A 27439-nucleotide genomic window follows, 5' to 3' on the forward strand; every position below is an offset into this window, starting at 1 on the left:
GTGCGGACGATGTTTTTGACTTGATCCAGGAATGTTTACCACTGCGCTATCTGTAATTATAGTGATCTTCCAAGGCGTTTGTCGGTTTGAGAAGCAGCGATTTCTCTGCATCGTTGTTGCTTGCGGCTTGGTCTGCCTGATCTGACAGCGGTCCAGTTCTTGTAGGTGACATGAGAACTACTACCAGTAATTAGTAATTAGTTAGTGGCCTATTGTGAGCGAACGAATATTCATCCTTTCCGGAGCAATACTATTAGTACCACGTCGCTTCATCCGAGGACAGCTAGTGCAAGCGGGGTGAAGAAATATGCAGCTAACCATTCATGTGTTCGACAATGGCCGACTGGGCGGCAGGGTGATACCGGTTTCGTTCGCTAGGAAAGTTGGATCTGGCGTAAAGGTGGTTGATGTCCTGAGAGAGGTGTTCGTGCATGTTGACTTGCCAGTGGATGCTGCTGCCATCTTCTCCTTGTGGTGCACATCTCCTTTGCTAGGTGAGAGCTGCATTCATGTGGCCTATGGGGTTGGCGTAGCTCGTGCCAGTCGTGCTCCGCAGAGACGGAGACACTCCCACCGAGTCCCAGACTCACAGTTGGTCATGCATATACTGTGCTAGAAGAAAAGAAGAAAAAAAAGGTCACATTCAACCAGTGTCAGATTGGCAGGCCAACGTTACTGAGAAAAGCACTCGCAAATGTCGAGTGTTACGAATCACGATACGTGTGCAGAAGGGAGATGATAGAGAGGTTAAGATGCACGTTATTTCCGACGCGACACGCAATTTTACGTCAAATTTGGCGTAAAACTTCAAATTTCGACGTGAACAGCAGGTCACTCGCGTTGTTTTTCGACGCGCGAGCCAAATAACGCGAGCTGAACTTTCGCGCGTCCCTTCAGAAATAACGTGTATCTTGACCTCTCTAATAAAGCAACAACATTGTGGCAGGTGGAATGTAGAAATGAGGCAAGTCTCACTCGAGTCGCCCTGGCGCTTGAACAGATGTACGGCATACACACCAGTCTTGTATGTCGTTGTTGGTCCACGCCGACTTGGGGTCTAGGGTTCCCTGTAACAAGGCCGTGCCTGTTGGGACTCCCCCTAGTCAAATAATAAATACTACTACATGTACTAGGACAGCCTGACTCGGACACGCTGGAGTTCAGTAGGCTGTGGCCTTGAGTGCGATTGCGTGCTACCGTGACATACTAGTACCCCGGAAAATCATGTAGAACGTCCAAATCCAGGACACCGATGATCAGTGTGCACACCCTTCAAGCCTCTTCTCATGATTTATTTGTTTATTACAATAATATCATTATTCTCATGCGGCTCGAATCATCGGACGTCCATTGTTGAGAGATGAGGGTCTCGGAGAGCCAACCATGGTGTTGGGAATAAGACTACACCAAAGAGGAAGGCAAGAGCTACCCAATGATTGGACAAGCGCAGAAGCACTGTACTTGCTCTACTGATCTGCAATCAAACTCCTCTGATCTGAATGCCCAACTCAGTTGTGATAGGCCACATGCACGCACGGGGGCCTGAAGTGCATATGAAGCAAGTTGAAAATAATGATCTTTCACAGAAACAAGGGTGCTAGATTATATACTGCACAATACTGCTACTTCGAAGTGTGTCGGAGCAAGAGCGTTTCCTGCCTTTCACACACAGGTACACTGACTCCCTTAGGTCGGCGACTGTTGCACGCACGGAGCGATCGCCAGGCAGCTTCATGTTGATTTTCACCGAAATTTCATTTTGGTAAATAGGGGAAGGACAAAATGTTACGGGTTATGACTAACTGTCCACCAACGTAACCAGATCATACACTGTCAGCGCGAGGGTGACAAAATGGCACAAAACTGACAAGGAGGACTGAGACATTCAACGACCTGACACCTAGGTCCAACACTTCTCCGAGGCGCAAGCCTTGTCAGTTTTGTGCCATTTTTCCACACTCGTTGCCTATATGGTCTGGTTACGTTGGTGGACAGTTAGCCATAAACTCGCAACATTCTGCCCTTCTCCTTTTTACCATAATTAAATAGGCTCGCCATTCGAGTGCAAATTTCATTTTGAGAAGAACTTGTTCATTTTTTGGTAGACCTGCTAGGCTAGCAGATGATCATGCGTGCTGATGCTGAACCTGCCATGCCATTCATGAGTCACGCGCGTGGCATGTCTGTTCCCTGTGATATTGCAAGTTGAACATTGAAAATGGCTCCATTTTTTGTGATTTCATAAAATGATTTCCAAAGATCCCGGTGTCGAAACAATGGCATCCCGGTCAGAATTTGAAGAGAGCACTGACCCCTAACACTAAGACAGTATTAGTCATGTGACACTGCGGTGCACCGTTAAACCTAGCCCTGGCAGCCATGACAGACTGCATTTGCCGGTATTCAACTGTCATGCTGTTGTATCCGGGTGTGATTCTCCACTCAGAGCTCCAGCTAAAGCCGAATCAAAAGGTACAGTCGGTCGTCTCTCAATGGCAAGCGCTGCTGGCAAAGTACACGACAGCCACCGTGGAGAAGGCAGAGGATGGTAAGAATTATTCTTTGGTTTGAGGGAAAGATGCAACGTGACTGGAAAAGTTTGAAGTAAAAAAAATTGACTGTCACCACCAGAACTCGAACCAGGAACCTTCGCTTGAGACCAGTGATGCTCTAACCACTGAGCTATGCTGTTGTTGTCATGGTAACGGAAAGTACATCATTAGGGACTTGTGCAAACCACTCCGCTAAAAGCACACGTGCATTATACCCAGCCTTCCTGCCTTGGTGTGGAGCTCAGCGGATAGTTTATGTCCGTACAGCAATGCCGCCAGAGAGCGCGTTTGGTGGAGGTGGAATTACTTTATACAGCAATCGCCCCCCTGTTTAAGCTGGCACTCGTCTAAAACTAGGAAATAGATAATTGAAACTTGCTTGTTGTTGAGGCAAGCCGGCCCATTATAGCGATCAGTTGTAGATATTGGCCTCATACTCTTCCAAGATCGCACCGTATTCGACCTGCTTTGAAAACCACAATGAGATTGTTATGAACCCTCTGATTCTCTAAAAGTGTCAGGAATGAACGACCACACGGCACGAGGACAACTATTGAATCTTAACGGTATATATCACTCCGATCGAATTATAATAACTAACACTAAGACCACCAGCTAGTTAAAGCGTGAAAATGACAGCGCATATCAGAAAAGCATACACATACAACATACAACTACAGCGCACACAGCAAATCGCACTTAGCACATGTAGTGTATGCCACGTCGTAAACATCAGCGGTACGGCGGAGTCGAGATACAACTGCATTGAAACGAACACAATGTCACAAGCGAGAAGGCCTTTCACACTTGAGAACTTGTGGTTTCGTAACAGAGATGATTCTTTGCTATGAGATGATCCTTCTGTGTATTGCCTGGCACGTTGTGATGCAGACATACCACTCCTGACGCTGCGACGTAACTGCTTCTACCCTCGGACAATGGAAAGGAAACTGCTCATGGAGCAGTCACTACGCCTTCTTTACCACGAGGTTAGTCAGAACCGGAGCGTATGTTCCGATAGTATCAAGTGGGAGTCAGGCTAACAGAATGTGGATTGCCCGGGAATAAACAATTTCAACGGAATTGGCTTGATAGACACGGTACATAGAACAATAGCCATAGCCCTACAATACAACAACATCGTCATCATCAGTGTAAACGCTACGATCACAGGGTGGAACGGAAGGTGGCTCCTTTTCACAGACAGTACAATTTTTCCAGAAGTCAGTCATGTACAGCGGGCGAGGTAGCAGTGGCGGGTACGGTATCACCCTTCATACTCTATGTTAATGTCAAATTTGGCTGAATGATAGGAGTGGATATTGCGTATTACGCCTATAATAATAATAATAATAATTGTAGTACAGCAATCACAACTGCATTTCAGGAGCTCCTAGTCTATAGTGATGAAGCTGATGTTTTTTCCCACTAGTAGTAGCTAGTAGCTTGTTCCATTGTGTTGGTTCTCATGTGTCCACAATGGGGTGATTATGAAAAAATATCAGGCTGGGCTGTCTTCCCTTATTGGAGTTGTACGACGCCTTCCCTTTCCCAATTGTGCGTATTCAGGCTCAATTCAACATCACGACGTATCGATATGTGCCAGAACGGATACAGGACTACTATGACTTAGCCGCGGCCAAAGCATGCATTGACCTCGGCTTGTTTGACCCTCAGCGGCACACGGTGGCACGTATGAAGTAAGCGAGTCAGTATCCATGGTAGATTAGAGGGCCCTGGTTGGATGCGGCACAGCCGCCCATGTGGATGATTGTAGCAGTGCTGTCATGCTAGGCTTCCCTGCACTACCGGTGTACGCAGTGCTGTCATGCTAGGCTTCCCTGCACTACCAGTGTACGCAGTGCTGTCATGCTAGGCTTCCCTGCACTACCAGTGTAGCAGTGCTGTCATGCTACAGTCTGTACAGTGCTTTGCCTTTCTCTACCTATCATGATCTGCTGCATTTGCTTTCGACCTCCGGGTTAGGGCACGTTCAGACTACCGTGAATCCCGTCAAACCGTGAATGCCGATAAACCGTGAAGGACATTCACACTACCGATAAACTAACGTTACCAGTATGCAAGTTTTGCAGCTCTCACCGCGGCACTGAGACGGGATTTTCCCCTTTTCCCAGCCTGAGCACTCTTTTTACTGCCGGAAAAGCTCTACTGCCGCAGCAGCTGCGGCAGTAAAACTTTTCCGCCGGTAGCGTGCCAGTAACGTCACGTGATCAAATCACCTTGGAAACTTTCCCATTCCGTCACTTTTTATCGGTAGTCTGAACGCGCCCTTAGTGCGACATTCATGTGCCATTGTATCTTAAATTCCGTCTATGTATTTGTATACTGTGTACTGATTGGAACCTACATGTATAGCGACACTGAGCCTGATTAAGTGATTATGATGTTCAATGTTCTTCGATCTTGGTATTGCCTGTCTGGTGGTCTGCACTGCAGAGAAGTGGTAGTGCAGTACTTCACCCCGCAGTTCATCAGGCCTCGCCTCGCCGACTCGCTCGTGGCGCGCGATCCGCGCGTGGAGGTGACAAAGCAGTGGCTACGCGAGTATCAGCGGGTCAGCGCCATGACCCTTCCCATGGTGCAGCTGTACCGACGCTACCTGCAGGTCTGCTGGAATGTTCCGACGTACAGGTACGGTCTAGCTCCTATGCCGTGCTCTGTGCTGTGCAGCCGGGTATGGCCTAGCTCGTGTGCGTGTTCTGTGCTATGCAGTTGGGTACGACCTAGCCCCCATGTGTCTTCTGTGCTATGCAGTTAGGTACGACCTAGCTCCTGTGCGTGTTCTGTGCTATGCAGTTAGGTACGACCTAGCTCCTGTGCGTGCTCTGTGCTTTGCAGTTAGGTACGACCTAGCTCCTGTGCGTGTTCTGTGCTATGCAGTTAGGTACGACCTAGATCCTGTGCGTGCTCTGTGCTATGCAGTTAGGTACGAGCTAGCTCCTGTGCGTGTTCTGTGCTATGCAGTTAGGTACAACCTAGCTCCTGTGCGTGCTCTGTGCTATGCAGTTAGGTACGACCTAGCTCGTGTGCGCGTTCTGTGTTATGCAGTTAGATACGGCCTAGCTCCTATGTATCTTCTGTGCTATATACAGCCCTCATCACACTCATTCACAGGCCTGATTAATTTTGTTCAGGTCAGAAACACGGCAGTTCACACACTCCTATTCTGAGGGAGGTAGGGAGAAGCGGTGTTTCTTCAGGAAACTGGGATAAATGCCATTGATCAGGTTTCATCTATTGGCACCCAACTTGAAGGATGCTCACCCTCGATGTGGCCTTCAAGTTCTTGGTGGTGTGGAGGCATCAACTACCTACACCCGATTTGCTATGTATTTTCCCTCAATCGACTTAGAGTTCCCAGTGGTTTCGATATGTGACATATAGTTGCCTGTGTTCTTTGCAGTGCTGTGTTCTTCAAGGGTGAAATTGCCTGCCCTCGCCGGCTACGTCGCACTCTGCTGGACCAGACGGACGTGGGTGTCCGTGTGGCTATCAACCAGGATGGTATCCACCTCGTCCACGAGGAGAAGAATGTAAGCGGTTGACTGTGGAGATTTGGTGTTGTAGTGACCTGCATGAGGTCTATCTCCTCGGTGTAGTCCTACTAATCCTGGGTTAATGGCTTTTGGAACTGGTTGTAGGCTTGTAGCGAGGAAAGTAATAAAAACAACCCAGCTTCCGATGGTGATGACCTGCAGAGTGCTGCGTGACATTGTCTATCACCGATGCCAGACTGGCAATGAGGGGAACGGGACCTTTTTACATTCCTGCTAGCATAGCCTTCATACCTGGTATAGCCGGTGTGTCCGTTTTAGGTCTCACGACTTTGTGGTTTGCTCGAAGCCACGTGCCATAGCACGCAGAAGTCAAGACTTTGCCAGAATCTGGTGTGAAAGGTGCTCAGAATGAAAAAAGGCTTTAGAGAGGCCTTGTACATACTCAGTACATATCTGTCTGATGCTACTGTATACATACTGCCTGGACCAGTTAAGAAAGCTCAATGCCAGACTTTATTTATGGTAACACATGCCCACCCATGTCTATGTGCCTGTATTGCAACAGGAGACCTTGATTAGCTTTGCCCTGGACCAGGTATCCTGGGACTATGCTCCAGCACAACGCGAAGGCGAGAATGAATTTGCCTCCCTGTATCTCGAATTTGATGGAGAATTCAACGGTACAAAGTGCAAGTTCCTCGTGGAGGTCTTTTCTCGCCAGGTACGTCGGCATGATGTCTTGCAGCAATTTGGTCGCTTGATGAATCCACAATTAAAATAATTTGGCTGGTCCTGAGATGAAGGTGAGCGGTATGGTCGGTCACGATCATGCCTCAGTGCCTGCGGTGGTGTTGCAGACGGATATGCAATCTACGCTCGTTTGTAGTCCCATTCGGTAACACCGCTTTTAGTAGGGGGGGGGGGGGGACCAATGAGTCACGATGTTGACTGAAGGAAAAATATCTCAACTCTCACATTTTTCTTGAACCACTGGCACTGGTCCCGGATGTAGTTCATGCACTACTCCAGTGGAATTCACAAGAACGATGCAGATCATGTACGATGTGGGTCTATGTGAAATTTGAAACCTACGATTGTGTTGTTCTTGTGCTTCTGTTAGTATTTGGCCGGGTGCATACGCCCACACATGTGTTTAACTGTGTATCATGTTGTGCATGCGTGGGGTCAATGCCAGTTGTGCATGCGTGGGGTCAATGCCAGTTGATATGCAGTTGATAGCCAATCTATACTATAGGATTCCATTTCGGTAAAAGAATTTGGGTCAGTCGTTTCACCCCAACTGTGAATGCTGCACATGTACACTTCCAGCAGGACATTTGTCACATCTAGTAGTCAGGTTTGTATGAGTAGTCCAGTTCTTCGCAGATTCAGCTGAGTGTATGTGCATACCTGACTGTAGTGTTGTGTGCAAGCCATGTGCTCACACAATGTAGGCATGCTCAACTGATGTGTGCACATGGTACTGTGTTCCTTTCCTATCCAAACACACACACACACAAACATGCATGCACATGCACACACATGCATACAAATGCACACACAAATGCACACACATGCGCACGCGCGCGCACGCACACGCACACGCACAGGCGCAGCTGATGGACGCAATGATCTCGCAGTGCGTCGAGATGGCTGAGGAGGAGGAGCAGAGAATTGCACAGATACGACGCAATCAGGGCACAGAAGGGTAAGCCTGAGGATCCGCTATTTGCCGGCCTGCATGGTACTGAGTCTGTTGTTTCTAGTTGTTTAGTAACTGGTGGTGTTAGTGGACATTATAGTGTAACTTGTAATTTTTGGTCCTTTTTTCTTTACTATAAATCTATAGTATATGATGTAATGCCAGTGTGAAGACAGTAACTGTTTGGCAACACAGGGTTTAAAAATGGTTTTCATACAGTCATCGAGATTTAGAGTGCACTGCCTGACGAAATTCATTACCGAACAAGGCAATGGCAAAGCAAGAACAAACGCTGGGGTACACGTCCTGGATCCACATTACTAGTGGCCAAGGAGTTGTATGAATTTTGTTGTTGTGGAATTACCAGGTAGTCCGGCATTATTTGAGTGGTGGCTGTATCGCCGCGTTGTTTATTGCATCAATCTGTCAATCATTATCTTGCTTGTGTCAACTGGGTATTGTTTATCAAGCATATTATTTAGTTTAGGTGCATCGCAGGAACGCAGCTTGTTGCTTCGTAACATTGTGTGTAGCATGTCCTGTTTTTGTATGTTGTATGTTGGAGTGTGACAAAGTACAGGCAACCCGGGCCAAGAGGTGTAGATATAGAATGCCAACGCAATTAATTTTTCTGGTGCCCAATCAAGTAGTACCTGTGCATTGTATGCTCCATTGTGGAGGGTTCAGGGGCAATAGCGTGATAACGAGACTATTCTGGCATACTAGTGGGCATGTCTATGTACTGCACGTGTGTGTAAATTCTCTAAATCATTGACCAAATCAAAACATTACAGTTTTGATTGTGTACATGAATGTGTGCGTGTGTGCATGTGTGTCTTTGCTTGCTTATGACTGTGCTCACCCATGTTCATTCACGTTGTCAGATTCGTGGAGAGACAAGTGATACACACAGGTAAGTAGCCCGAGCCAGGAACAGAAGCACCGTGCACCTCTTCAGACAAGCACACGAGGCTAAAAAGTCTCAGCTTTCTGACATGCAATTATACTGCGCATTGCCTAGGTGTATTGCATCGTGTACAGATGAAGCTAGGTCGTGATTTTCACTGTTAGCCTAGCTTGATAGCTGTGCTACAGAATGCAGTTGGTTGTGGTGTTGGTAGCTTTACTGAAGGGGTTCAAACATCAAGTGGAATACACAGTAGTGCCCATGGTAGCATTTCGAACCTTCCATGCGTCAACTTGTTCCTACGTTCACATGCAAGTAGGAGGATTGTGATATTTACCATACGTGCATGCACATTCTTTGCCTTTGTGCACATTCAGATCTGAAGCGGCATTTTGGTGAGGTGCAGCAACTAGCCAAGTATGTTGCAGTCCAGACCTGTGTAGCGGGTGAGTGCACTGGAATGCATGTATGAGTGACTGATTGAGTGGACATGGAAAGGGGGAGGGGGGTCACAGACAGGCATATTCTAAGCACAGGCAAGGCTGCTGATCTGGTAGTATAAACATTTGTTTTGGGGAGAGCCCATACTACGCCATGCATGAATTAACCGCAGTCTTGCAAGGGTGTACACCACTCATAGCTGAAGATCTCTTGTTTGTTTACATGATGTAGACTGACTGGAACCATGCATCAATGCCAATCTGCGCCTTAAACGTATGTGCTTGTACCATAAAGTACCGCGAGAGCGCCCCACTGTCTCGTCCTTTCGTGGCCGTATTGTGGAGGTGGTGTCTTGTCTGTAGGTACATGTACTACGACACGGACCTCCATGGTCTCGATGACCTCTTGCTGCTCCAGCTGTCTGAGTAGGCTGAGTAGGCTGAGTAGGCTGAGTAGGCTGAGTAGGCTGAGTAGGCTGAGTAGGCTGAGTAGGCTGAGTAGGCTGAGTAGGCTGAGTAGGCTGAGTAGGCTGAAGAGGCTGAGTAGGCTGAGTAGGCTGAGTAGGCTAACGGTCACGGTCATCAGCTGATTCCTCAGCTGACGGGATGTCAGATTCTCGATAGAAAGACGAATCAAGAATATCTTCCGCTTCTTCTTCATGTTCCGAGTCGTCATCACTCTCTGGTTCACTAAGAGCCCCGTCTATTTGCTCCTCTTCCCCAGAGGGTGAGGGGGGGGGAGAGAGAGAGAGAGAGAGAGAGAGAGAGAGAGAGAGAGAGAGAGAGAGAGAGAGAGAGAGAGAGAGAGAGGCAAAACGCTTCACCATCACTATGCTCCCACTATGCATTTTTTTTGTCTTTGCCTGTGAGCTGTGACCATTGTAAAAAAGAAAAGAAAAAACAGAGAGAGAGAGAGAGAGAGAGAGAGAGAGAGATATTCAGAGCTTAGTCAGCTCACACAATAGGCATCCATCATCTTTTGTGTCATGTTATGTACTGGAGAAGGTTCGTAACACACTAGACATGCTTAGCATTTTACCATTCACGCTAAATCCAGCGGCACTCATACCTAGCAGGCTAGCACCCAAAATACCGTCGGTTTGGTATCGTTTCGACGATAGAAGGCTCTGTTTAGCGGGAGAATGAAACGATACGATAAAAGGCTCTGTTTAGCGGGAGAACGAAACGATACGATTCCAACTAGGGTGATATCACAAGCCGATCGTTGTGTCAGAAACCGAAATGCTAACCATGTCTTAAAAACACACAAAAAATGGTACGTACAGGCCGACGGTCGAAGTTAGCGTGAACGGTAAAATGCTACGTAGCATTGCGGCTGCTTATTGTTTTCGAGCTGATTTTGAAGTACGTGTAGTAGCTAATTTGTGGGGTGTTTTCTCTTCATTGCATTTTGCCAACTTTCAGGGAGATGCTACCCTGGGCTGCCTAAAGCGGCTGATCTTGCCGGAGCGGCCACCCAAGCTGGAGAAGCTGTGTCTGGCCACCGTTCAACTCATGTTTAGTCACTCACTTACGTCGGATACAAACCATTCCACAGAAGATGGTATGTACATGCTATAGATATTCTCCCAAGTCCATCATTTGTCTGCCAATGGTATTTGTTCTCCAGGAATGGTTACCTTCAAAAGGAAGATTGCAGTTCCATTGACTTTGGGGGAATTATTGCTCCTTTCGGCTGGGGATATATACCAGTTCTGTCCGCAGACTGAGTACTATGTGCATACGTACATCTGTACTAATTTGGTTCAGTTTGATTTGATTCAGCGTGTTTCCTTTGATACTGGCTATCACTACAGGTTGCTGCTAGCAGTATGGCGGATCAGGCGGTTGCAAACAAAGGCTCGGAATGCTTGCTGTAATACTGCGGTAACAGGCTGGCCAACTGGTATTTCAATGTATGGTGGCGGTTCAACTTCCATGTTCGTTCGCGGGTCCTACCCAGGTGGTGTGTAGTGTCGTGAGCAGATCGTCAACAATAGCATGCAGCATGTTATAGATATGAATGCTGTACCAGAACGCGTCCTGCATGCACTTGCTGTGCCTCCGAGCTATGCCGAGTAATGCCAGTGCAGCCGCCACCACTCTCATTTGTTACGACGGCTGCTTGTTTGTACCTCTATCACGAGTAAAGAGCATGCTCTCTCATTCACGACAAAGTTACGCATCGTCCTTTTCCGGTAGCATCGCTAGTGATCTGAAGCCATGGACTGCGCTGTGATGTGGTACTGTGCTGAAGCCATGGACTGCACTGTGATGTGGTACTGTGCTTCTTCAAGACTGACAAGACAGCTGGCGTAACAGTCAACTGTTTCATACCAATGGCAATACTGCGGATTACCCAGTCGTCTTATGTGTGCTTGTCAGCTCCGCCTGGACACCGATAACGTGCTATACTAGTCTTTTGATCCGATAAAAAAAATCAGTTTACAGCCAAATCACGCGCTGGTAAAGTGCAGTACAAGTACAGTAACTTAGTGTGGAATGCCAGTTCACTGCCAGCTTTGAGCTAGTACTAGCATAGGCAATGTGTGGCAATGCACTACCGTATCACCCGGCTCACAGCTATGATTTGACATGATTATAGGTGTTTTGATATTAGAGATGTCCCCATTTGCACCGTGAACAAACCCCTGCTTCTAGATTGAGATTGTAAGCTTGAAATAAAGTTGCAGTCATTGACACTACATAATTATACTGAATTTGTTCACTCGTATTGTTTCATGCAAGCTGTAGAATCTCCCTGTTTGATCACAGTGGTCCACTAGTGGACGATACCGCCCTTCACTGGCCTCCGCTTGATTCTACAGTGCATGCAGTGCTGGCCAGAGAAATGCAACCTCATGAATAAAATAGCGCCGCCTTCGAGTGCACAGACCAGTATGTGTGGTGCTAGGGCTGCATATGCATAGCGCCCTGCGCTATTTTATTCATAAAGTTAGATTTCTTTGGCTAGTACGAGTACTGTACCTGGAGCATGATCGCCTGCAGTCGATTTGTACATAATGTATTCTGGAGCTTAGTGGCTAGCAGGGAGTAGTAATTTTACTACTCCCTGGTGGCTAGTCCTGTCGCGATGTTTGGCTTTCTTTTTCTTTCTTTTTTTTCCGCTCTGCCAAGGTCGCAGGTCTCTTTCGTCTTTTTTCCAAGCTTGGCTTGGCAACTCCATCACCTTATCTCGTCCTCCAGGCTTCTCGGCAACACAGCCACATCCTTTATATTAAAGCCGCCTGGGCGGAGTAAAAGAAAGAAAGCCAAACATCGAGATAGGACTTTTTTATTTTTTTATTTTTTTACTGAATACCACAGTACCATCAGATGCTGCACAGCGGGGGCGGTGGCATATTGGATGGAAGTGGGGGCGGGGCAAAAGTAACTCCTCCGACCAAAGGTCTCGGAATCATCGTTACTCCTGTGCGCCGATACATAGGAGAAAAGAAACATGTGCATCCAAGAGGGGAGCACCGGCTTTGCAAACGATAATGTGGAGAATTTGAGATTGGGATAGGACAAAACAATAGTAAAAGCAGTGCACCGTAGGAAGATGGAGTGAACTGATAATAATTGGATTTTAAGGCTGAGCGAAGGGGATCAAAGAGGGGTAGAAGGGAGCTGGAGTGCGGTCAGTATAATTAGGCTGGTGTGTTGGCAGAGATCATAGCCTGTCTGTGGCCCACTCCCACTTGCTGCGCCGCAAGTGGTCGTTGACGTTTTTCTTGAACGTGTGCATACCTCTGCGAGAAGGGGGAGACTGCAGAAGGGTAGGTGGGAGCTGATTCCACGTTGCGATGAGGGAGTGGGAAAATGAGCGGAGCGTGTTGTTTCGTGCCTGGGGAGGAAGAATACTGGTGAGTTGCGATGGATGTGTTGCAGATCTGGTTGTCTCACGAGTCGACATGCGGCATTGCGGTGCGGCTGCTGATGGTGGCAGAATGGCTTTCACCATTTCCGGACCCTCCACAAAGTGCAGCTTGTACAGAAAGCAGAGCCCTGCTACGGTACGGCGAATGTCGAGGCTCGGGAGGTATGATCCATCTCCAATTATGTGCAGGGCACGGCGCTGGATGGCAGTGAGGCGGGCCAAGGTGGTGGGGGCTGCGCTCATCCACACCAGCATGCCATACTCTAATACAGGGCGGACAAAGCCACGGTACACGATTGCCCGGTGCTTTGGGTCTAGCACAGCCGATGCCTTACGGAGGAAGCCGAGCCGCTGGGCTCCGCGTACTGCAAGCTGTCGGATATGGCTGCGGAATGCCAGCTGCCTGTCGAAGGTGACGCCAAGAAGCTTGAGCTCCTCTACTTCTGGCACGACTGCTCCTTGGAAGCGTATTCCGTTCGGGGGGGGGGGGGGGGGGGGTTGGCGAGCGGTGGTGGCTGATGGTCAATGCCTGCGACTTTGTGGGCTCGAACTTGATCCTCCACCTGCTTCCCCATGCTGCCAGTGAGTCTACTGCCTGCTGGAGGATTGCTGTCTCTTCTGGCAGTCTGAGTCGGGTGGTGATGCACTTGTGGAGAGTTGTGTCGTCGGCGTATACAGCCAGCTTCGCCCCATCAGGCAGGTGGTCTTCTGCGTCGTTGACGTACAGAAGGAAGAGGGTGGGGCCGAGGATGCTGCCCTGTGGCACGCCAGATTGGATCCGGTGGGTCGGTGAAGACTGGCCACCTATGACGACACGGATGTGGCGGTCTGTCAGGTAACTCCGGAGCCAGGCAAGGAGGAGGCCACTTATGCCGCACCGCTCAGCCTTGTGGAGGACGCCGTTGTGCGAGACCTTGTCGAAGGCCCCGGCAATATCTACTGCGAGTACCCTGACGAGGCCTCCACTTGCAGCTGCAAGGCTCCACTCATGCTGAAGAGCAATCAGCAGATCAGAGGTTCCCAGTCCAGTGCGAAAGCCAAACTGCCTGTGAGAAAGGATGTCATTCTTCTTCAGGAAGTTGGACAGGCTGCGGTTCACGATGAACTCCATACACTTAGACATTATGGGCAGTAGTGATATCGGTCGGTAGTTTCTGGGGTTCGACTTGGGGCCTTTCTTGTGTACCGGTACGACGTTGGCAACTTTCCACATGGCAGGTTGATGACCACTGCAGAAGCACAGGGTATACAGCTTGGATAGGGGCAGGGCCAGAGAGTCGGCACATTTTCTCAGCACTCTAGCAGGTACTGCATCAGGCCCTGTGGCTTTACTTGGGTTCAGGGCTCGGAGTGTCCGGCGTACGGTGGCTTGGCGGAAGTGGACTGTTGCAAGCGTATTTGCGGTGCGCTGGCGGACATGCGGGAACGGCCCCGACTGTTCTGCAAAGTCATCGTCTAGGCTGCACTTCTGGGCAAAGTACTTCCCGATGACGTTAGCCTTGTCGTGGCTTTTGGTGCATTCCATGCCATCGGGGTCAACCAGGACTGGGATGGAGCTGTCCCGGCCATGCCCTCCAACTCGTTTAATCACGCTCCACCACTCTCTGTCCTGCAGGCTGCCCGTCCGGAGCCGTTGCTTGACATGGTCGAGATGTCTGGCTTTGGCTCTTGCTAGACATCTTGTTGAGTCAAGGAATGCTAGCTTGTACGTACACTGGAGCGCTCCATTTCTGGGGTCATCGCGGAATTTCCGCCAGGCATTGCGCTTTCTGTCAACTGCTGCAGAGCATTCTGGCGTCCACCAGATTGGGTCCTGCGGTCTGGTCTTGAAGACCTTGGATGGTATAAAGCGTTGCATTCCCTCAGTGATTCGCATGGTCAGAAGCTCACATGATATGTTAGGGTCGCCGCCGATTATTGTGCCCCAGTCAGTAGTCCGGAGGAAGGCAGAGAGGCGGGGCCAGTCAGCCCGCTGGTATCGCCATACTGTACGAGTGGTGGGTTGGTCTACAGATGCAGTAAGCTGGAAGTCGGCTATGACAACAGCATGGTCTGATCTGCCAAGAGGTGGGTGGGTGGTGGTAGACACAGTTCCAGGCACATCTGACATGACGAGGTCAAGGATGTTTTCTCCACGAGTGGCTGATGTGACGTGTTGTCGGAGACCATGTACACAGCACATGTCTTCTGCAGCTTCTCCAGCAGCCGAGGTGCGTGGACTTCCAAGCCATTCCCGGTTGTGGGCATTGAAGTCCCCTGCCACAATAATGTGTGAGCAGGACTGCCGGGCTTTGTCGATGTCAGATTCCAGCTGGGTGAAGATACTGCAGTCGCTGTCTGCACTCGTCCCAGGTCTGTAGGCAGCACAGATGCCAAATTTCATGCCTGACGGTGCAGCAACACTAATCCAAAGAGTTTCACACTCAGAGTTGATGTCCAGTTGTTTGTACGCCATCCCTTCTTTCAGCCATATGGCGACTCCGCCGCCTTGCGCTGTCCGGTCTCGACGTATTGGGGGGTAATAGCCACGGATTGAGACTTCCGCAACTGTAGCCTTGTCGGGCGATAGTTTGGTCTCGGTGACGACAGCGATGTCTACATGCAGGCTTTTCAGAGTATGCTGAAGCTCATCCATTTTGTTGTAGATGCTGAATGCATTCGTGAGCAGAAGACGGAGTGAGGGGGCCTTAGTTTTCATTGTGACCATTGGCGTTGTTTGGGTTGGTGCATGGCCTACATTGGGTGGTGGGCTCGTGGGTCTGTGTATCCTGCTGGGGTGGCTGCGCACCATGCTGGTCAGCTCGCTTCTTCGCATCCTGCGGCAGCGAATCTGGTGGCCGTTCTGCAGAGGAACGTTTGTGGCTGTGAAGGGGGGTTACAGGTGTGCCGGCAGCGGCAGCGGACAGGCCACGACTGGCGCTCAGGAAGTTGTTAATTGTGGCGCCAATCCCAAGTTGCTGTTGCTCTTGATCATGCTGCTGTGCTTCCAGCTGGTTGGTGCTACTGTCGCTACTGCCGCTGCGGCGACTGCTGGTGCTGCTGCGGTGACCACTGGTGCTGCTGCGGCGACTGCTGGTGCTGCTGCGGCGACTGCTGGTGCTGCTGCTGCTGGTGTTGTTGTTAGTGTTGTTGCTGCTGCTGCTGTTGTTGTGCTTGTTGTGGCTGCTGCTCTTGCTGCTGCTGATGCTTTTGGCCGCATTTGCATTTGTGGAGGTGTGGAATCTCCACGGCCTGCAGTAGAGCGGCCTTGGCCAGAAATTGGCTGACATCACTGTCAGCTTGCAGGTGGCATCAACTGATATCCTGGCGGACACTTGCCCATTTCCGGCTGTGTGTACTTGCCGCTATGCTCCAAAGTATGGTGTATACATGATAATTATGATGTGTTCAAAACCCCAAAAAAGGGCAGAAATGTAGGTGAACAGACACTTGATCATATGCATACACAATGCGCCACGCTGGTGCAGCAATAGCACGTAGCCATAAGTAATTAGTTAGACCTGTTCAGTGGTACACGTATTTCTTCTCGATGATATCATTAACCAGTTGACGCCACCCGGATATCGTGCCCGCAAGTTCACGCAATCATTATAATCTGCACTGCAGACGCCTACAATGTACACGGTTGTTGAGCGACATCCCGATACTCGTCAGATCATGGTGTAGGACGGTCAGCAGTTCTGTTCTTGGTCGGCCTCTGTACTACTGAGGGAGTGTAGCTGGTCGTCCGGTCCCGCACACTGAAGTAGGCCTGCATTGCTGCATGTGCTGGGATGTCTCCGCCCAACCGCAGGATATGGCGAATAGCCCCCATCTGGCTTTTGCGATTCGGATTGAGACGGATACTCGTTCGGTGTTGCACCTAGCCTCAGACTAGTCAGGGTTTGAGATGCCTTGAGGCCAATGGACTCCAACAACACATCTCAAAAGGAAACACGGAAAATGGTGGGGCACAAGTTATGTTTTAGAGTCCACCAACTAAACCAGGTTTTGAACAATCACACGTACACAAGGTAGCACCATACTGACAAGGAGTACTGAGACATTACACGACAAGGAAGTGAGCTTGAGCACTGCTCGATAGCGCTAACCAACGGCCTTCCAACTTGGAAGGTTCATGGATGTTAGTGATAATTCCAAAGAGGGGAGGGCAGTGATCAACCTCACTTCCTTGCAATGCCGTGGAATGTCTCAGTACTCCTTGTCAGTCTGGTGCTACCTTGTGCACGTGTGATTGTTCAAAACCTTGTTTAGTTGGTGGACTCTAACGCATAACTTGTGCCCCACCGTTTTCCATGTTTCCACATAATATTATTGTTATTCATTGCACATGAACATGAGTTGGTGTTGCAAACCTACTGACGGCGATGGAATATTCGCCCAACTGCTAAAATTTACCGGAGGAAATTCTAACTTTGATGCTTTCTGCGATAACACGCTAGCTCTTCGACTTCGGTGAGTTTCGCCAGCGGATTACAATAATACAATGATGTTTGTGATGTAGTCACTTACAACTCTGCTGATTAGTAGTAATAGGTTTTTCATTTTGACCCGACGAGACCATACGACGCTTCCAGATCACAGCACGAACAGTTCACCAGCCACACTCCACGAAAGCAAGTAGTAGTACTCCTGACAAGTCTTGTTTCGTTCCATAGAGATAATAACGGGGAACTCATCAGAGGAGAAGCAGTTGTTGAATGAAGGGGTTTAGCTGAATAATGCTATTTTATATGAGTGCCCCGTTATTATCTCTATGGAACGAAACAAGACTTGTCAGGAGTACTACTACTACTTGCTTTCGTGGAGTGTGGCTGGTGAACTGTTCGTGCTGGGATCTGGAAGCGTTGTATGGTCTCGTCGGGTCAAAATGAAAAGCCTATTACTACTGCATTTGACGGACCTATTGAAGATGGCAACAAAGAATTCTGCTGATTAGGCCTAAGGTCGAAGCAGCACCCCCCCCCCCTCCAACTCCCCGCGAGATACTGATAAACGATCAAACCCAACGCAACTAACTGGGCGCACAGGATCCAAAAAGACCGAAACTCCCCATGATTCGCTGAATCCATCACTCAATAAACAGTGCCCACCACGCCGCTTGCACGAACATACAAGCACACACACACGCACGCATACACACACACGCACACCGCACATACACACACAAACACACATACACACAATGTCACCGCAATGCTGCAGACAACGGTGAGAATACAGATTGGAAACCGTATCCTGTGTTCAGAAACAAAACACGCTATTAGCAGCCACACGTAACGGTACTATTAGTTCCACATAATGCTACATGTAATACTAATAGAATAGAATAGACTGGCGAAGGAACAAGAAGAAGAACGAGCAGTGTAAATCATGTAAGGCTGTACGCGGTGAGAGGCACCGCGGAAGAGAGTGTCATTATCAAAGCGGCATAACTCTAATGTCTGATAGAGGGGCTTGGTGGCATTGCATAAGTGATCATAATAATTGAACAAGGGAACTCAATACAGTACGTTGTTCAGTCATGAAATAACAGAACATTGTGTCCTTCTCCTTTTTCACCCTAGTACTACGGAGACCCTGAATTTTTTTTCCGATACATCGACTTTGAGGAGCCAGCGACGCTTGCGAGTTTTGGTAGCCGAGGCTGGGCGTTCAGATGTGAACTTGACCATGAAGCGTGGTTTGTTGTTTAGCACGGAGCCGACAGCAGCATCAGATTCGCGCCGCTCCTCCAGATCGCGGACTTCCTGCACATCAGCGGCAGTGAAGACGTTGGGCACAACGGAGTGCAGAACCAGAGCATGTGCCACTAGCCTCTCGGTGCTGGACGGAGCGGTCACGGTGTACGTGGTTCTCTCCATCTCCTTGCCAGCCGCATCCGTGTACATTGTCTTCTCGCGCGTCGACTTCAGTCCGATCTTCCTGAGTTCGGTCCTGGCCTCCGCCACCTGGTTTTCGCTGAGCTCGGCCGCCTCGTCATCGTTAATGTCGATCGTCGTGCGAATCTCCTCCGTCACTGCATCAGCATTTTAAACAGGGCAAAATAACAATAGCGTAAGACCAGAAGGCGTGCATTTCGATGACTGTGCCGCAATGGAGCGACCAGCATACAGCATACAGCACACAGCGTATTGTAATAGTGTTAGATGTGTATACAATGTTGTTTGGTTGACAGCATGCTACAAGGCGGAGGACGCACTGTGTTTGAAAACAGTGCTCCTTACTACAACCTCCACGGTTGCCAGAGCACCGGCTTAGCGCCACACCATTTGAACCGCACCTGGGGGGGGGGGGGGTGGGGGGGGGGGACCCTGGTTCTGATCGGCTATCATGCTAGTCTGCCCTCTAGCCCGTCTAGGCACTGGCAAAACCAGCTACAGGTGCTTGACTGCATGTAGACTTGTAGTACAGGCGTTCATTTATGCCGTCTACTTCAATGCCAATGGTCATGTCTGGCCACTCGCTTCCACTCAGATTGTTTTGCAGTGCACATACAATGTTATTATGTACCTACGGGCAGAGGAGAAGCAAAACAAAAGCAAAACAATTACTGACTCACCCTTGCCAAATGATACCGGCAGTGTAGCGACCATAGCGACCAAGGTCACAGCAAGAAGGAGTCGCGTCATGGCTTCCATGGTGATTGAACGATGGGACCGGGACTCTCCAACCAAGCCAAGATTCGAGCAGGTGTTGCTAACAAGCTAGAGCCAGCGTGTGAGCAAGACACGTTGTAGAAGGAGAGAGGAAAGTGAGAAGTGAGTAGAATTCGCTGGGAAATCAGATTATATACTCGTGGAGCCTATTACTCGTCTGGGTGACTGGGCACCAGTTACGCAGGTCTCTAGCCCAGCGGATAACTACATTGTGGATACAGCAGCTAGTGTGCGGGATGCGGTGCGGGCATTGTCCGGTTGTGGATTGGAAGTGCACAATGTGTTAGCTGTACATGTCATCAGGGACCTGTACTCATGGTACTCGAACCAGTAGGTTTGGGGTACGACTCCCTGGCTGTCACGTGCGGTATACCTTGGCCATGGTTGACCGTACAGAGATTTCAATTTGGTTGTGTTCCGGTCGCTATGCTCAGTGGTCACATCATATGACATGACATTTGTCAACAGGCTGAACACTGTTGATGACAGGCGGCATGGCTGCTGCTGTACTATTACTAAGACAAAACCAGGGGCAGGGAGTCGTCAAATCCAATAAACTACCGGTATTTGACGTCTCCCTGGGCCTGGCTTCATTGGACAAGACAACCAGTGCATGCGCCATGGCCACGGGGCAGCATGAAGGCGAACGAACTCGAGGCCTAGGGCCTATAGGGGCAAGGGCATGTCAGTGACCATGTCCATGCCATGGTTATATCTTGGCTGTTGCAGTGTTGGTCAATGCAGCACACTAAGTAAGTTACTGTCGAATACCACAGAGGAACATTTATGTTGACCACAGAGGAACATATTACATGTATTCAGTACGGTCATCACGGAAACTGGTCACGAAACCGGTACAAAGGCACTGTGAGACACAATGTACCTTAGATCTATTTACATGTATATGACCGTGGTGCATTGCGTGCATGCATGTCCAGTTTAGGACACAGCCACTTTCCTGCTGACTTGACTGTTTACTGTCTGCATCACAATCAGTGCTTGCTCCCTCAGATGGTGAGCCAAGGAAAATATTTTTAATGGAAACCAGGAAAACGGTGAGGCATAAGTTGTGCGTTAGACTTAGAGTCCACCGACTAAACCAAGTTTTGAACAGTCAGACGTGCACAATGTAGCACCATACTGAAAAGGAGTACTGAGACATTCCACGGCAAGGAAGCGAGTTTGAGCACAGCTCGATAGCGCTAACTAACGGCCTTCCAACTTGGAAGGTTCATGGATATTAGTGATAATTCCAAATAGGGGAGGGCAGTGCTCAAGCTCACTTTCTTGCAATGCCGTGGAATGTCTCAGTACTCCTTGTCAGTCTGGTGCTACCTTGTGCACGTCTGACTGTTCAAAACCTTGTTTTACTTGGTGCACTCTAACGCCCCCCCCCCCCCCCCCACCCCCCCCCCCCCCCTGTTATGCTACCCATTCAATATCGCCCCCCCCCCGTCCCAAATGCTGCAGTGGTACATGTGTGGGCAGCGACTTCCAATCGAGAGGTTGCGGCTTCGATTCCCGACGATTATGGTCACACACATCTTTCTTCTGCTTCTCAGACTCCTGACTTTTTTTCATTCTCCTGGGTGGTTACCAACAGCCAGTGTATGCCGGAGTATGTGGTGTGACGTGTGTGTGAGAAAGAGCAAAAAGTAAGGATTCACTGGCCAGAAAAAGCCACTTCATACAAGTAGCTGTATGGTGTAGACCAGGCTGGATAGTGGCGGTCAATTCATCAGCCTTGCAAGCTGTTGAATGGTGCAATTCGTGTGCTGCGATACCTCTCTACCGATAGTGAAGTCTGCGCGGTATCTTGGTGTCTTTCTTGACAACCGCCTGAGTTGGGATGTACACGTCAGCGCCATAGTGACCAAAGTTGCGAGGAAGATAGGCGCCTTGTGGAGAGCCCGTCGATGCCTCTCCCGCAGCTCGCGCAAGGTATATGTAAAGGCTATTGTCATGCCGGATATGATATATGGTGCCTGCAGCTTCTCTGCAGCCCTCCGCGTGACCCAACTTCAGCGTCTGCAAGCCATGCAAAACCGGGCGATCCGATGCATTGATGGCAGCCCACCATGTTCCGCGATGCAGCCCCTCCTGGCTGCCAACTCGATTTACCGCGTCACTGAACTTTTCAAACAAAAGCTCCTGATCTTCATCTGGCGTTGTCTAAATGACTCCACTAGCCTTGCTCTAGCCCAGCTTCTCAAACCAGCAGCATGCAGCGGCAGAAGTACGCGCCATCAGCATGCCAATGGTCTGCTCAGCCAGCCAGCTCGCAGTCGGTGTGGCCAAACGAGATTCGCCACCGCAGGAGCATTGCTGTGGAACAGTTTGCCTAGAGAGGTGCGCACCGTATCCAGATTGCAAGATTTTAAGCTAGCCTGCCTTCCTTATGTATGCCTGAAATAGGTTGTGTTTCGTCAGGTTTGACATGTTTCTTTCGTCTCAGTATTCTCGCTCGCATAGTACTCCACTTCTATGATAATATTGCCTATGCTGTTGCTCATTAGGATTTTGGCAAATTCTATCCTTCGCTTTCATATAACTGGGCCAGGAACCCGTTTGAACTTGCGAAGTAAAATAAAATCAATCAATCAATCAATCAAATTCAAGCACAAGTTGCTATGGCTTCTGCCGTAGCATCGCTATCATCGCCTCCGGCAATGGGCGTCAAAAGGTCAAGGTCAAGGTCAATATCGCACAAGTGTAGATTGAGCCCCTGGATAGGCTACCCGCCTCTGGGTCATCCCTCAAATAAAGATAATAAGTTGTGCCGCTGCGTTTTCCTCGTTTCCACATATTATTATTGTTATTCATTGCACAACCAGGCCGGCACAGTGGGCTGGTCAAAGGCCATGATTAAGATACGAGAGGTACCTGGTTTAAGTTTTGCCTGGGAGCAGTTTTTCCAGCCGTGCTGCTACCCACAGTCAACTGGGAACTTGCGGCTAGTTACAAAGGGTAAATGGATGCAGCTAAGTAATGGGTTTCTCTGCACTTGTACCAGTGATTGTGACTCGTGAGACTTATCCACTCACCCCCACCGTTAGGCGCTGCATCTGCCGCTAGGGTTTAGCGGGTGTTAGCGGCGGTCGTGAGTTCCCTTCGGGAACGGCCACGATAATTTACTTTACTCGCACCTGAACATGAGTTGTGTTGCGAACTTTACTAACAGCGATGGAATATTCGCCCAGCTGCTACAATTTACCAACGAAATTCTAACTTTGATGCTTTCCACGATAACATGCTTGGTTCACTGCTAGCTCTTCGGTGAGTTTCGTCAGCCGATTACAATAATACCATGATGTTCGTGATGTAGTTACTCACAACTCTGCTGATAAGGCCTAAGGTCGAAGCAGCCCCCCCCCCCCCCCCCCCCGATACTGATAAGCAATCAAACCCACCGCAACAAACTTGCGTACAGCAGCCAAAAAGACCGAAACTCCCCATGATTCGCTCTATCCATATCACTCTGTAAACGGTCCCCACCACGCCACTTGCACGAACATACAGTACAAGGACACATACGCACGCATACACACACGGACACGCACATACACACACACAAACACACACACACAATGCCACCGCAATGCTGCAGACAACGGTGAGAATACAGATTGGAAACCGTATCCTGTGTTCAGAAACAAAACACGCTATTAGCAGCCACACGTAACGGTATTAGTTCCACATAATGATAATACTAATAGAATAGAATAGACTGGCGAAGGAACAAGAAGAAGAAGGAGCAGTGTAAATCATGAAAGGCTGTACGCGGTGAGGGGCACCGCGGAAGAGAGTGTCATTTTAACAAAGCGGCAGAACTCTAGATGTCTGATAGAGGGGCGTGGTGGCATTGCATAAGTGATCATAATAATTGAACAAGGGAACTCAATACAGTACGTTGTTCAGTCATGAGATAACAGAACGTTGTGTCCTTCTCCTTTTTCACCATAGTACTACGGAGACCCTGAATTTTATTCCGATATCGACTTTGATGAGCCAGCGACGCTTGCGAGTTTTGGTAGCCGGGGCTGGGCGTTCAGATGTGAACTTGACCATGAAGCGTGGTTTGTTGTTTAGCACGGAGCCGACAGCAGCATCAGATTCGCGCCGCTCCTCCAGATCCCGGATTTCCTGCACATCAGCGGCAGTGAAGACGTTGGGCACAACGGAGTGCAGAACCTGGGCATGTGCCACTAGCTTCTCGGTGCTGGACGGAGCGGTCACGGTGTACGTGGTTCTCTCCATCTCCTTGCCAGCCGCATCCGTGTACATTGTCTTCTCGCGCATCGACTTCAGTCCGATCTTCCTGAGTTCGGTCCTGGCCTCCGCCACCTGGTTTTCGCTGAGCTCGGCCGCCTCGTCATCGTTGATGTCGATCCTCGTCCGAATCTCCTCCGTCACTGCAACAGCATTTTAAACCGGGCAAATTAACAATAGCGTGAGACCAGAAGTCAAGGCGTGCATTGCGATGACTGTGCCGCCATGGGGTGACCAGAAGACAGCATACAGCATACAGCGTATTGTAATAGTGTTAGATGGGTATACAATGTTGTTTGGTTGACAGCATGTTACAAGGCGGAGGATGCACTGTGTTTGAAAACAGTGCTCCTTACTACAACCTCCTCGGTTGGCAGAGCACCGGTTTAGCGCCAGACCACTAATTTAGAACCGTAACTTGGGGGGGGGGGGGGGGTAGCCTTGGACCAAGGAAATATAAGTTACGCCATACTGTCTTGGCACTCCCTCCCACTATTGTGTTGCAGTGCACATACAATGTTATTATGTACCTAAGGGCAGAGGAGAAGCAAAACAAAAGCAAAACAATTACTGACTCACCCTTGCCAAATGATACCGGCAGTGTAGCGACCATAGCGAGCAAGGTCACAGCAAGAAGGAGTCGCGTCATGGCTTCCATGGTGATAGGTCGATGGGACCGAGACTCTCCAACCAAGCCAAGATCTGAATAGTTGTTGCTAACAAGCTAGAGCCAGCGGGTGAGCAAGAGACGTTGTAGAAGGCGAGTAGAATGTGAGAAGTGAGGAGAATTCGCTGGGAAATCAGGTTATATACTCGTCGAGTCTACTTACTCGTGTCTGGGTCACCACTGGTTACCGAGGTCTCTAGCCCAGCTGACAACTACATGACACATACATTGTGGATACAGCAGCTAGTGTGCAGAATGCGATGCCGCCATTATCCTGTTGTGGAATGGAAGCGCACAGTGTGTTTCCGACTCCTTACTACCTTAGCTGTCATCATGGAGCTGTACTCAAACCAGTACTAGGTTTGGGACAATTGGGTACGACGTGCAGAGATTTGGTTATGTTCCAGTAGCTATGCTGGTCACATGACATGTGTCAACAGACTGACACACTGTTGATGACAGGCGGCATGGCTGTTTTTGTAGTAAGAGAAAACCAGGGGCAGGGAGTCGTCAAATCCAACAATCTACCGGTATTTGACGTCTCCCTGGGCCTGGCTTCATTCGACAAGACAACCAATGCATGCGCCATGGCCATGAGGCAGCATGGAAGCCAACGAACTCAAGGCCTGGGGCCTAGGGGCAAGGGCATGTCAGTGACCATGTCCATGCCACGGTTATATCTTGGCTGTTGCAGTGTTGGTCAATGCAGCACACTAAGTAAGTTACTGTCGAGTACCACAGAGGTACATTTATTTTGACCACAGAGGAACAGATTACATGTATTCAGTACGGTCATCACGGAAACTGGTCACCAAACCGGTTCAAAGGCACTGTGAGATACAATGTACCGTACATCTATTTATATGTACATGAACGTGGTGCATTGCGTGCATGCATGTCCAGTTTAGGACACAGCCACTTTCCTGCTGACTTGACTGCTTACTGTCTGCATCACAATCAGTGCTTGCTTCCTCAGAAAGTGAGCCAAGGAAAATATTTTAAATGGAAACCAGGAAACGGTGGGGCACGGGTTATGCGTTACACTTAGAGTCCACCAACTAAACAAGATTTTGAACAGTGAGACGTGCACAAGGTGGGGATGGTACCAATAGTATCCATGAACCTTCCAAGTATACCGTACTGGCAATATATGTTGCCGCGTAACGCGTAACGCAGGGGGTGCGGCGTAACGCGCGACCAGGCTAGTGCGACAAATTTTCGTTGAGTTCGTAACGCGCGTCCGGCGGGGTGCGGCGATCTTTTCATTGCAGTTTGCACTGCAAAAAAAAGGCTGAAAACTGTGAAAGCACGTGTACCGCGTGGTGAAAAGTTCAAAACTGGACGCAGCAGGAAGTCCTGACCCTCGAAGGCGCATCATTCAGTGGTTGGTGATCTCAATGGTTTCTTCTTTCCCGAGGTCGTTTTGCGATGTGTTTACCAGTTTCCTTGTGACAATGCAGAAGTCTCTATTCGCCTTCGGCGTGAAGAAAATCACGCCCAAGCATCATTCAGTGGTTGGCGATCTCAATGGTTTCTTCTTTCCCGAGGTCGTTTTGCGAAGAAGAGCGATGTGTTTACCAGCAAAAAAAAGGACTGCGGCAATATAGAAACCTGTGTAACGGCTTCTGTGCGACTTTGCATGTAACGCCCTGCGTGCGGCAAACATGTGCCAATGTAACGCTTCATGGCCTCACTGCGGCAACATATATTGCCAGTACGGTAGTTGGAAGGCCGTTGGTTAGCGCTATCGAGCAGTGCTCAAGCTCGCTTCCTTGCCGTGGAATGTCTCAGTACTCCTTGTCCGTCTGGTGCTACCTTGTGCATGTCTGACTTTTCAAAACCTGGTGTATATTTGGTGTACTCTAACGCATAACTTCTGCCTCACCGTTTTAGTTGTTTCCATTGCTAAACTATTTCAACGAAGTAAAATGTACTAGGATGGAGAGGCAAGGGTAATTTTAAAGAAAAGAAAAGGACCGAGGACCTATTAGTTACGCTATACTGTCTAACACTAACACCACCAGTTACTAAACAGTCAGCGCATGCGATAACATTGCAGGGCACTGACCGACGGTACTGGCGTTCTACGACTAGCTGGCTATCAGCTCTAGCACATCTTGGATGTGCACTCCAACAGTGTTCCAACTAATTACTTGGAAGGTTCTAAGTTATACATGTATGATGCCGTAGGAGGGGAAGGTGAGCGCAACGAGCTGATAGCCAGTTAGTTGTAGAACGTCAATACCGTCGGTCAGTGTCCTGCAATGTTATCGCATGAGCTGATTGTTTAGTAACTGGTGGTGTCAGTGTACATTATAGAGTAGCTATGGGCGCGCCTGGTTGTGATGAAGCCGAGACCCAAGGTCGGCAGAGCATCCCAGACCACGCCACCACTCCCCTTATTCATGGCTCACACATGACGGGTTTACGTGGCTCTAGCAAAAAAAAAAAAAAAGCCCTTGGCGGATTATGCCGGCATAATATTTGGCATAATCTTGGGATTTCGTCAAACAATTATTCTCCGGTATAATATACGGATTCCAACGTGCAAGGTCGGCATAATCTTTCGGTTTAGACAAAAATTATGCTTAGGGCATGGCCGTGTGTGTATGCGTGGTTTCTCAATCCTCTATGTACAGCGTGAATACATAATGGAACCGAGCATAATTCAGCATAATTCAGCATATTTGTTGGCATAATTGTGGCATAATCAAAAGCATAATTTGACGATTGGCCGAGCATAGTCCGCCAATGGCTATTATAGAGTTACTTGTCCTTTTCTTGTCTATAAACTACAATGTCATTTTTACTCTTTGAGAGTAACGCGTTAGCTAACGCATGAAGC

At 49.1% G+C, this 27439-nt stretch overlaps 3 protein-coding genes across 3 annotated transcripts; 1 reads left to right on the forward strand and 2 right to left on the reverse strand.

Moving 5' to 3' along the window:
* Positions 1-41: 41 nt before the first annotated feature.
* Positions 42-11924, forward strand: LOC135804603 (FERM domain-containing protein 8-like). Its single transcript, XM_065318507.1, has 12 exons — positions 42-494; positions 2447-2548; positions 3444-3541; positions 4122-4252; positions 5010-5204; positions 5977-6106; positions 6636-6791; positions 7681-7778; positions 8657-8685; positions 9057-9125; positions 10545-10683; positions 10937-11924. Exons 1-11 carry the CDS (start codon positions 308-310, stop codon positions 10640-10642), a joined length of 1293 nt encoding a protein of 430 aa, XP_065174579.1. The 5' UTR covers positions 42-307; the 3' UTR covers positions 10643-10683; positions 10937-11924.
* A 6370-nt stretch (positions 11925-18294) lies between these two features.
* Positions 18295-19759, reverse strand: LOC135804604 (uncharacterized). Its single transcript, XM_065318508.1, has 2 exons — positions 19562-19759; positions 18295-19018 (listed from the first exon to the last, which is right to left on the reverse strand). The coding sequence occupies exons 1-2, from the start codon at positions 19638-19640 to the stop codon at positions 18558-18560; spliced, it is 540 nt and encodes a 179-aa protein (XP_065174580.1). The 5' UTR covers positions 19641-19759; the 3' UTR covers positions 18295-18557.
* Positions 19760-23278: 3519 nt separating this feature from the next.
* Positions 23279-24713, reverse strand: LOC135804605 (uncharacterized). The gene is made up of 2 exons (XM_065318509.1): positions 24507-24713; positions 23279-24070 (listed from the first exon to the last, which is right to left on the reverse strand). The coding sequence occupies exons 1-2, from the start codon at positions 24583-24585 to the stop codon at positions 23613-23615; spliced, it is 537 nt and encodes a 178-aa protein (XP_065174581.1). The 5' UTR covers positions 24586-24713; the 3' UTR covers positions 23279-23612.
* Between the last annotated feature and the right edge of the window lie 2726 nt (positions 24714-27439).

The sequence above is a fragment of the Sycon ciliatum genome, chromosome 1 (assembly GCF_964019385.1).
Source record: "Sycon ciliatum chromosome 1, ocSycCili1.1, whole genome shotgun sequence".
Taxonomy (NCBI): Eukaryota; Metazoa; Porifera; class Calcarea; order Leucosolenida; family Sycettidae; genus Sycon; species Sycon ciliatum.